Source organism: Euleptes europaea, chromosome 5 (genome assembly GCF_029931775.1).
Source record: "Euleptes europaea isolate rEulEur1 chromosome 5, rEulEur1.hap1, whole genome shotgun sequence".
In the NCBI taxonomy this organism is placed as follows: Eukaryota; Metazoa; Chordata; class Lepidosauria; order Squamata; family Sphaerodactylidae; genus Euleptes; species Euleptes europaea.
In genome coordinates, this window is record NC_079316.1 from 111,908,218 (window position 1) to 111,920,375 (window position 12,158).

Below are 12,158 nucleotides of genomic sequence, written 5' to 3' on the forward strand. Positions count from 1 at the left end.
TGGCAGGAGGTTTTTGGGGCGGAACCTGAAAAGAATGGGGTTTGGGGAGGGGAGGGACTTCAATGCCATAGAGTCCACTTGCCAAAGTGGCCATTTTCTCCAGGTGAACTGATCTCTATCGGCTGGAGGTCAGTTGTAATAGTGGGAGGTCTCCAGCCTACCTGGAGGTTGGCAACACTATCTCCAGATGCCTGAGATCAGTTCACCTGGAGAAAATGGCCGCTTTGGAAGGTGGACTTTATGGCATTATATCTCATTTAAGTTCCTCCTCTCTAGGGTTGCCCCTAGACGTTACTGTGCCAATCAATCCCTCCCTCCAGCCTCACCACAATGAAGCTCCCACTGGTGGTGAGAGAGGACTTGGCAACCCTAAAAGTATAACCTGACTGTGTCAGATCTCGGAAGCTAAGCAGGGTCAGTACTTGGAAGGAAGACCACCAAGGAAGACTCTGCAGAGGAAGGCAATGGCAAACTGCCTCTGCTTCTCACTTGCCGTGAAAGCCCCTTGCTGGGGTTGCCATGAGTCAGCTGCGATTTGATGACACTTTTACACACACGAAAGAAAGAAAGAAAGAAAGAAAGAAAGAAAGAAAAAGAAAGAAAGAAAGAAAGAAAGAAAGAAAGAAAGAAAGAAAGAAAGAAAGAAAGAAAGAAAGAGGAGCCAATGAGGAGGAGTGTGGACATTTTGTCTACAAGGAGATCGCAAGACGAATTCCCATCTGCTTTACTACAAAAAGCACTCCCTTTGTCGCACAATCCAATCCAGTTGGGGGCAGCTGCCTGGGAGGGCAATCAAAGCATCCCAGTACTGGACCTCTTGTGGATTTCTAGGGTTGCCAGGTCCCTCTTCAACACCAGCGGGAGGTTTTTGGGGTAGAGCCTGAGGAGGGCGTGGTTTGGGGAGGGGAAAACTTCAATGCCTTAGAGTCCAGTTGCCAAAGCGGCCATTTTCTCCAGGGGAACTGATCTCTATCGGCTGGAGATCAGTTGTATTAGCAGATCTCCAGTTAGTATCTGGAGGTTGGCAACCCTATTGATTTTGGTCAATTCCTTTAAGCAGACCACACACCACTGCTCCTGAAATACTCATTTGTGATGATTTTCTGTGTGTCCCCTATAGAGATTGGTTTCTTTCTCCCCATGAAATAGAGTTACCAACTCCAGGTGATAGCTGGAGATCTCCTGCTATTACATGTGATCTCCACAGAGATCAGTTTCCCAGAGAAAATGGCTGTTTTGGAAGGTGGACTCTATGGCATTACAACCCACTGAAGTCCCTCCCCTCCCCAAACCCCCGCCCTCCTCAAGGTCCACCCACAAAATCTCCAGATGCTTCCCAACCCAGAGTTGATAACCTTAGGGAGGTTAAGGACCTCAGTGGGGCAAAATGCCGTAGAGTCCACCCTCCAAAGCAGCCATTTTCTCCAGGGGAACTGATCTCTGTAGTCCGGAGATCCATGACAATTATGGGAGATCTCCAGGCCCAATGGCAACCCAATGAAAGCAAGCGGAGAACATGGATGTCCTCACGTGACTTCACACTGCAATGCCTCGGGAGGAGAGCAAGGCTGAAATGTAGGTCACAAAGAGTACGTGAGCAGTAAAGTTGGCGGCACACCTTCCTGAGTAAACCTGCAAATGTATTATTTAGTGCTATTTACAGTACTTGGCCTTATATCGTTATTGGAAGGAAATCCTGGCTGACATCAGCCTTTCTGAGTTTGTGTTAGAATCTTGTGACTGAATCGCTTAGCACCCAACACTCTGGCAAGCTTTCTACAATGAGGGACACTGGGTTCCCAACTTCCAGGTGGGGTCTGGAGATCTCCCAGAATTCCAACTGAACTCCAGACTCCAGTTCTCCCTGGAGAAAAAGGCTGCTTTGGAGGGTGGACTCTATGGCATTTTGCCCCGCTGAGGTCCCTAACCTCCCTAAGGTTATCAGCTCTAGGTTGGGAGGGCGGGCTCTATGGCATGATACCCCACCGAGGTCTCTCCCATCCCCAAACCCTTCCCTTCCTATGCCCTGCCCCCAAATCTCCAGGAATTTCCCAACCCAGAGTTGGCAACCTTAGAAGGACATGTTACTTTGCTGCTGGAGAAACTGCACACATTCTTTCCTGTTTGGGTCTCTGTCAAGTAATAGGTTTCGTATTTGGGGGAAGCACAGCTTGGAATTTCCCATGCACCTCCAGAGCTGCTGGGGCCTCGTAAGAGCCAAGTGTGTTGTGACATTACTTTGGCGAAGGGTTCTATGTCCCTACCAAAGGTTTCTCCATCCCCTGTCCTTTGCTTTGGTTATGAATGCTGCTGCAGTGGCAGAGGATTTGAAGAGCAAACACAGGTGTCTATTTTGGGTCAACCCCAATTTAAGCTTAAGATGTGAACATAAACCTGTGACGTGGGCCTTCCTCATGACAGATGTGATATTATTCACTGGCATTTGAGTCAAATATACTAGCTCAAGCCACCTTAAGCCCGATGGACAGAGCATCAGCGAAACAGGAAAATACCGGAATCCTATTTCGGGCTTAAAATATTCTAAGGAAATTCTCCTCAAAGTAAAGGGCAATTTAGCCCCAATTTTTGTTACAATATACTTTAAAATCAAGTTTTGGCTTAAACTTCTTCGGCTCCATACAGCCAACATTGATCTGCAACTACTTGTGCCTGCGGTACCTGTTTCATCTGCGGCTTGGCATGCCGCTAGTGCCGCCCCAGTGAACGGATCTCCAGCCTTCACCTGGAACTTGGCAACCGGGAGACCTCACCCGGCTGAATTTATTTTCACTACAGGACTTTGTTTGCTTCTGTTTCACTGTATAAGGTTTGATTTTTATGACTGAATTATAAAAAGTCTTATTGATGTTTCCAGTAGCCATCAGTGCTTGTTATTTTCCTTCAACCTCCAGGTGGTGGCTGGAGATCTCCTGCTACTACAACTGATCTCCGGGCGACAGCAATCAGTTCCCCTGGAGAAAATGGCCACTTTGGAAGGTGGACTCTATGGCATTATACCCCAATTATATGGCATTATACCCCCTCCTCCCCAAACCCCACCCTCCTCAGGCTCCGGCTCCAAAATCTGCAGACGTTTCCCAATCCAGAACTGGCAACTTCGCTGTGAAGACTCTTGGAATACTTAACATGGGCACTAGATAGTGTTGCCAGCTCCGAGTTGGGAAATACCTGGAAATTTTGAGGGGTGGAGCCTGAGGAGGGCAGGGTTTGGGGAGGGGAGGGACCTCAGTGGAATATAATGTCAAAGAGTCCACCTTCCAAAGTGGCCATTTGCTCCAGATGAACTGATCTCTGCTGCCTGGAGATCAATTGCAATAGTGGGAGATCTCCAGCCACCACCTGGAGGTTGGCAACCCTAGAACTAGACGGGTGCCTGCTGACCGCTTAGCCTCAGGGAATCCTTTGAAGTTTCTGTCTGCATGGTGGGCAGAGGTAGATGCTCATATTCTTGCTCTGAAGAACGGTGGTGGCAACTGACAATGAGGTCCTTCACTTCTTTCTTGAAGTTTTTGTTCAGGAACCCGTAAAGGATGGGGTTCACACAGACCGAGGCCATGCCCGTCAGGTGGCAGAGTGAGAAGATCACATCGTGGAGGCAGGAGGGGATGAGCTTATAGTTCCAGTCTTCAATGGCGTTGAAGACGTGCAACGGCAGCCAGCAGGCGGCAAAGGCAGCCACCATGGAGGCCAACAGGAGGTTGACACGCTTCAAGGGGACCGTCTGGCAGCCGGGTTTGCTCTTCTCGAACAGGCCCTCCCTCTTCCGGAGGCGGAGGTAGATCCGCAGGTAGCATGCCAGGATAACAGCAAGGGGGGCACAGTACTGTAGGAGCAGCAGAGCCGTGGTGTAGGTCAGCCTGTCCTTCTCGGAAGACCAGGGGCAGGTGCAGATGGACTTGTCCGCGTACGAGTCCACGACGCCGGAGTACCACTTGAAGATGCCAGTTCTCAAAGTGGAGTTGGTCACGAACGGCAGGGACAAGAGAGAAGCAAAGGTCCACATGGCCGCAACACCCTGGTAGGCTTCGGAGAGGCCGGGCCTCCAGCCTGTGGGGTTGAGGATGAGCTGGTGCCTCTCCATCGCAATGAGGACAAGAGATAGGACGGAGACCGTCACAGACGCGCACTGGATGAAAGCGGTGACCTTACACATGGCCTCACCAAATACCCAGTAGTTCAACAAGACGGTGGTGACGGTGAAGGGAAGGCAGAAAATGCACATGGCCAGCTCAGACACGATCAGGTTGGTGAGCAGGACGTTGGTGGCGGTGGCTTTCTGCCTGGCCACAATCCCAATCAAGCACGTGTTCCCTAGAATGCCCAAGACAGTCTCCAAGCTATACGAGGTGGCCAGAAGGACGGTAATGTCGGAGGTGTTCTTACAGTGGAGGACCATGTGGTCGGGGACACTCCAGTTGCTTTGGGGTAGGGTCACTGTGTCAAAAGCTGGGGTCCTATTCATTCTGAAACCAGAGGCGCGTTGGGCGATGGTTCAAGAACTTCCCTTATTGCAGGTGGAGTTACATGGGAATGATCTGCATAGGAACAAGAGATAGAGAACTCAGTTTGACGTTGGTATAGTATTGACTACACTCTGGGGAATGAGGCAAGAGAAGCGCGAAAGGGAGGTAGAGGCCAGGATGGACCCCATCCATAATGCAGTACCAACCACCGGTTGAGGCTACCACACCACCCACAGTGGCAGGGTGAAGAAGAGCTGGTTTCTATACCCCGATTTTCTCTACCTTTTAATGAGAATCAAACTGGCTTACAATCTCCTTCCCCTCCTCTCCCCACAACAGACACCTTGTGAGGTAGGTGGGGCTGAGAGAGTTCGGAGAGAACTGTGACTGGCCCAAGGTCCCCCAGCAGGCTTCATGTGGAGTGGGGAAACCAACCCAGTTCTCCAGATTAGAGTCCGCCGCTCATGTGTAGGAGTGGGGAATCAAACCCATTTCTCCAGATTGGAGTCCACTGCTCATGTGGAAGAGTGGGGAAACTAACCTGGTTCACCAGATTAAAGTCCGCCGCTCATGTGGAGCAGTGGGGAATCAAACCCGGTTCTCCAGATTGGAGTCTATTGCTCCTAACCACTACACGCACACTGGTGCATCCAGCTGTTCTGCTGTGGCGCTGCCAGCTCTCTTGTTCTGGTTTGGCTCCTGCATGATTGTGTGGGGGAACTGCCGTCCCACCACTGCTGACTTATGGCAACCCCTCATGGGGCTTTCAAGGCAAGAGACGTTCAGAAGTGGTTTTCCATTGCCTGTCTCTGAATGTTGACCCTGGACTTCCTTGGAGGTCTCCCATCCAAATGCTGACCAGGGATGACCCTGCTTAGCTTCTGACATCTGTCAAGATCTGGTTGGATCAGGCTAGCAGGGTTTCCCCAGAGTGTTTCCTCCGCAGAATATGGTTGGAGTGGACATACGTCTTTCCCTGTCTGTCGGCCTTTCCAAAGGAATAGATTTGAACCCATGTCTGCAGGGATCCCAGGAGGGTGCCAGTCTCCAGGTGGGAGAACGAAATAGACACCGCTGTACAAGTATCAAGGGATTTGCAAATCAGTACAGGAGCGAAGACGATTTAAACAAGTGCAAACATTCTTTATAAGCTACCACATGTAATTCAAGACAACACAAGACAAAATGTACATCAAAGAACCACATACATCAAAGTCGCCCATATTTAATGCAAGCTTAAAAGCTTTATTCCCATAAGGGTTTCATTGGCACACGGAAATATTTGAAGCTTGAAAAAGATTATGAAATGGGGATTTTACCGGAAGCCCATTGCGGTTTATAACTACTCCGTTGCCCAGTTTATACTTACCATTTTTGGACGTTTGGACTATTGCCTATGCATCTATTTATATGAATATTTATTCTTGTGATGTTGGAATTTTGACTGAATTGCATATGCATTTATTTATACCAAGACTTACCTTTGGGATATTGTAATTGTGAAATTTGGTCAATTATTGCTTTCTGTTCTGTTGTATATAGCACGTATTTATTCTTGTACTTAGAGGCCGTTCCCTTGAATAGACCGTTTGCATTTCTGCTTGAGTTTTTGCTTTTATTGCTAGCTTTGCAAGTGCATAATTTTGATTCCTTTTTTAAAAAATAAATTTTATTGGTTTTTTAAAACTATAAATTCTTCATAATTTTAACAACAATGTAAAAATAATGTCAAAATCACAATTACATCAATTGTTGTCTTAATTTCCAATAAACATAAAAAATAAAACGACTTCCCCATCACCTCCATCTACCTCTAAATAAAATGTTACTATCCTTTGTTAACATGTTCTGATCCTAATATTAATCTCATTCTAAAGTTTCATGTTATATAAAATTTTACATTCTGGATCAGAGTAAAAAGTAATCTTCCATTTTTCCCAGATCTTATACATTGTCACAATGATTCATCCAAGCCTCCCATTTTCCCTAATTTCTCCAACTCCACCAGTTCTAACATTTAAATGATTTAATCCCTTTATTCTGAAACATTTGACCCTTTCCATTTGGCTGCATAGGATGATCTTGCAGCCATTGCATAATTTTGATTCCTCACCATCCTTGCGTGTACTTGTAGCCTAGATTTGATTACTAAGTACCTGGAGGTTGGCAAAGATCCAAACAGCACACACAAGGTACTTAGAATTAAAGTGATAATTTATAAAAGGTGAAAAATTGGTGCAAAGAGTGAACATATAATACAAGTAGAATACAATAAGATACACATACAAAATTTCAAAAAAAGTCCAGCATAATATCAAGTTCAATGGAAAATATAGATATCCTGTGAATCAGGTAAGTCAATATCTATTGTCCATAATAGACTTCTTTTTTACTTGTAGGCAGCTGAAAAGCAGATACCACAGGCAAGAGCCACGATGGGGAGATGTCAGGACGTGTCATTTAGATCAAAATCACGTTTCGCACATGGCTTCATCAGCTATATGTATCTGTGTATCATAAAATAAATAAATATGCATATACAATACTAATAGAACATTATTATCACAATAAATACAATAAATATAAAATTACATCCTTTATTATCAATTTATTAAAATTAGTCAGGAAAGAGATATTCAGCCATCATATAAGAATTAAAATTAAAAATTATCTTACCCAAGAAGTATACAAAAAGATCAAAGTCTCAAACGGGGCCAGAAGAAGTTCATCTAGGTCTCCAAGTGGACAAGTGCGTAATGAAAACAAACAAGTGAAAGTTCAAATAGAACTATAAAGTAATGAGCTGCAGCTGGTAAGTTAGTATAGACCAAAAACCAAACCTCTTAAAGGAGAAGTGTCCTATAAAAAAACAGGAATAATCCAATTCATTATTCAAGCCATTCGGGGATAGTGATCCCATGAAAAAGATGAGTTTAGTCTCCATCTGGTGTAGTATTTTTTGAATGTTTTGAGAGTCATGGGGACAACCATGATACTGCCACAGGACGCAGAACGCCATATCGTTGTCACCGTGTCCTTTTTCTATGAAATGTGGGGTGAGCGGAGCTTCCAAATTTTTTGCGCGAATTCTAGACCAATGTTCAGCAATTCTAGTTCTTACAGGTCTAATTGTACTTCCTATATAGGAAAATCCACATTTATATAAAATATAATATACGACCTGTTTTGAGGCACAATTAAAAAAATGCCTGAGAGTAAACGTGAACCCGGTAACAGAGGAAGTGATTTCTTTCACTGTAAGGCACAAATTGCAAACTGTACAGGAGCCGCAAGGATAATGACCAAGGACTGGTAGTAAGAAATGAGCTGAGGGAGAGGGCAGCTGTATTGAAGTATCAGTGTGTCAAATGATCACGGACAGCCCGAGGACGGCGAAGTCCACACAATGGTGGGGCTTGACAACCTGGAAGGCTTTGTACAAGATGCCAATGGTTTTTTTATTATTTTGTTAATAATGTGTGATTTTGGGCTGAATTGCAAAGACCAAGTAACTGCGGGCCGGGAAATTGGGGGATTTTTGGAAATTAAAAGAGTTTTTCTATCCAGAGAATCGGCTCTCAATTTGGCTGATTGTAAAACTTGGTCTGGGTAACCCTTAGCTGACAAGGCACTTTGAAGCTGATCAGCAGATTGTTGATAATCGGTATGAAAGGTAGAATTTCGTTTTAAACATAAAAAGTGACTGTAGGGAAGATTCTTGATGAGATGAGGAGGATGGAACGAAGAAAAATCCAAGCCGTCATGCTTGGAAGATGGCTTTGTGTAGGGATTGACTGAAAGAGTTGAATCATGGGCTAAAAAGATTTCAACATCTAAGAATGGAATGGAAGTATCATGAACAGTACCAGTGAATGATAAATGGGAATGGAGAGTATTAATCCACTGTAAAAACTGAGTATACACGGTAAGTGATCGAAAATTGAAAAACAAATCATCCACAAAACGTCTGTAAATCAAAATATCCTGGGAGAAAGGGTTGTTGTGAAATAAAAAACATTGCTCAAAATGAATCATGAAAATGTTGGCTATGGAAGGGGTGCATGCTGCGCCCGTAGATACACCATTTATCTGTAAATAAAATTGGTTCTTATACCTAAAAAAATTGTCCTCAAACAAAATGTCCAGAAGCTGTAACAGAAAATCAGTGGGAGGAGACAACTCGTTCCTTGTATCCAGTAGATCTTGAATGATATTGCGTGCCTCAGTTAAAGGGATATTGGTATATAAAGATCTTTGCCATTATCCGTACAGCACTGAGCCTTTATTTTCTCCAAGTACCTGGAGGTTGGCAACCCTAGAATTACAGCTCATCTCCAGACTACAGAGATCAGCTCCTCTGGAGAAAATGGCTGGTTTGGAGGGTGGACTCTATGGCATCATACCCCACTGAGGTCCCTGTACTCCCCAGGCTCCGTCCCCAAATCTGGAAGAGTTTCCCAACCTGGAACTGGCGACCCTACCCTGAGGGCCAACCACATATGATCAGACCTGCTGATGAGTAAACCCAAGGATGTGGGATGGGACGGTATAGCAGGGTTGGTACTTGGAAGGGACTCAAGGGAGGCCACCAACAAAGACTCGGCAGAGGTGGGCGATGGCAAGCCACCTCCACTCCTCACTTGCCAGCTGGGGCTCCGGGTGGGGCCTGGGGGTCTCCCAGAAACACAACTGATCTCCAGCAGTCATAGAACTGTTCCCCCAGAGAAAATGGCGGCTTTGGAGGGTGGGGGCTTGGACACATTACACCTTGCTGAGCTTCCTTCCTCTCCTCCCCAAACCCAACCTCACTGAGATCTGCGTGCCTGAGTGTGCTTAAGATTGTGTTCTTGGGTAACACTTATACTATTCTGGCATATTGATGTAACAGACTTTTCATTCATTTGAAAGGACTGTATGAGAGTTTTCACTATTCTGTATGGTCTTATTCACGTTCTTGTAGATTTGATAAGTACCGTATATGTTTTTATGTCTGTTTTCAGTACTGTGGTTGAATGATAAAGATTTTTGCATAGTATAGGATTGTATTTTGGATATCATTTGGTCATAGTGCTGTTTTGTTCTTTCCATTATCCAGTTCAGCACAAGCTTGTTGTTTAACCACCAGGTACTAGATGGAGATCTCCTGCTTTTATAACTGATCTCCAGCCAACAGTTCATCTGGAGAAAATAGCCGTTTTGGGCAACTGGACTCTATGGCGTTGAAGCCCCTCCCCTCCCCAACCCCGCCCTCTGCAGGCTCCACCCCAAAAACCACCCACCGGTGGCGAAGAGGGACCTGGCAACCCTAGCAGGTTCTCTGAGGAAATGCAAGTTCCCAAGGGAGCCAGAAACCCTCCGCCTGTCGTTTCCCTGCCTGTCTCCACCAGCAGGGTCCTGATTCCCAGGGGGAGGGTCGGCCTCGACTTTCTGTTCCCCTCCTCAGTACTGCAGATGTAGAGGAGTAAGGAGTGGAGGTGTAGAACTGCAGAACCGAACGATCCCATAAAAGACGGTCAAATATTGACCTGGCAAAGAGGAAACAAGACCAGGAAGCGATAATTCGGTTTACAATGCAATTCTATGCACGATTACTCAGAAGTAATCTATTTGGCAGCAGCTCAAGAGGACGCAAAGCGCAGCAAGCCCCACTTTATCATTCTGAACGAAGGGTGCGTATCAGTGTGGTCCTAATGACCAGAGATGGAGCTGATTCAGCAAACAGGCGGGGGGGGGGCATACCAGACGTCGTCTCTCTCTCCCCCCCCCCCCCGTTCTTTTAGGATGAGCCAGTGTGGTGTAGTGGTGAAGAGTGTCGGGCTAGTATCTAGGAGACCCTGGTTCGAATACCCATTCATGCCATGGAAGTTTGCTGGGTGACCTTGGGCTCTGATCAGTGTGGTGTAGTGGTTAAGAGCGTCAGACTCTAACCTGGAGAGATGGGTTGGATTTCCACTCCTCCACATGAAGCCAACTGGGTGACCTTGGGCTAGTCACAGCTGTATTAGAGCTTTCTCAGCCCCACCTACTTCACAAGGTGTCTGTTGTGGGGAGGGGAAGGGAAGGCAATTGTAAACCAGTTTAAGACTCCTTAAAGGCAGAGAAAATTGGGGTATAAAAACCACTCTTCTTCTCTCAGCCTAACCTACCTCACAGGGTTGTTGTGAGGATAAAATGGATGTGAGGGGAATAAAGTAAGATGTTTTGGGTACCCCCTGGAGCCATGTTGAAAAGACGGTATTTATAGTTATAAATCCTGTACAGAGGCTAAGCTATAGGGAGGGAGACTTGCTCTTTGTATCGGACCCATAAAAATAAAACAGTACTTCTATTTCAGCAATAAGAACCTACCCTGACCTGGATGTAGGGTTGTCCCTCTGGGTGGGGAAAAGAAGAAGAAGAAGAAGAAGAAGAAGAAGAAGAAGAAGAAGAAGAAGAAGAAGAAGAAGAAGAAGTTGGTTTTTATATGCCGACTTTCTTTGCCACTTAAAGAAGAATCAATCCGATCCACAATCACCAACACACAAAGGAATGGGGAATCAAACCCAGTTCACCAGGTTAGAGTCCGCCACTCATGTGGAAGAATGGGGATGAAGCCTGGGGAGGACAGGGACCTCAGTAGGGCACAATACCATAGAGTCCACCTTCCAGAGTGGCTATTTTCTCCAGGAGGAACTGATCTCTGTCGCCTGGAGATCAGTTGGAATAGTGGGAGATCTCCAGCCACCACCCAGAGGTTGGTAACCCTAATCTTAAAGAGCAATTCTGGCTAGTGTGGAGAATGAAGGTGGCTTGGTGTAACTCAATTTCGTCAGATCTCTGAAGCTAAGCAGGGTCGGTACTTGGAAGAGAGATACCCAAGTAAGGCTCTGCGGAGGAAGGCAATGGCCAGCCACCTCTGCTTAATCACTTTCCTTGAAAGCCCATTGCTGGGATCACTATAAGTGTGCTGTGACTTGTTAGCCCTTATGTACATACATGCTCAGTTGCATGCTACTTGCAAGACATCCCTATGCCAGGCTGTCAGAATATACTTACAGGAGAATGAACGTTTCTGGTACTTATTTTAATTTCATGTATTACGCGACAACAAACATCCCAAAGTATACATTTGCAGGCGACTTTATCACTCAGGGACAGTTCCCATGACCTTTAAGGTACCTGATTCCTTTCTTTGCATCGCATCTCTGCATCCTGACTCCTTTTCTTTGCAATAACCCTCCCAACTTCAGATTGGGATATAAGGACTCAGGGATCTTTGTTCTGGCTCATATCTGACGAAGGGCTCTCGAAAGCTCATATCCCCAAAATCTTACTGGTTTCTAAGGTGCAACTGGACTCAAATCTAACTATTTTAGATACCTGCATCTTTAAGACATTGAGGAGAAATCAGGTCTGAATAGATGTCTTCATAGGGACAGAATGCTCAGTGGCTACAACGTTACCGAGAAGTAGCAAAAGTCCTTGAGCTGGTCTTCAGCAGATGCCAAGGACCCAAGGAGAAGGAGGAGGAGGAAGAAGAAGATTTGGGTTTTATATGCTGACTTTCTCTATCCTTTAAAAAGAATCAAACTGGTTTACAATCACCTTCCTGTCCTCTCCCCACAACAGGCACCTTGTGAGGCAGGTGGGGCTGAGAGAGTTCGGAGAGAACTGTTACTGGCCCAAGGTCACCCA

At 45.8% G+C, this 12,158-nt stretch overlaps 1 protein-coding gene across 1 annotated transcript; it reads right to left on the bottom strand.

Moving 5' to 3' along the window:
• Positions 1 to 3,382: 3,382 nt before the first annotated feature.
• On the bottom strand, positions 3,383 to 4,483 carry LOC130478157 (neuropeptide Y receptor type 4-2-like). The gene has a single exon (XM_056850287.1). The coding sequence runs from the start codon at positions 4,481 to 4,483 to the stop codon at positions 3,383 to 3,385; it is 1,101 nt and encodes a 366-aa protein (XP_056706265.1).
• Positions 4,484 to 12,158: the final 7,675 nt, after the last annotated feature.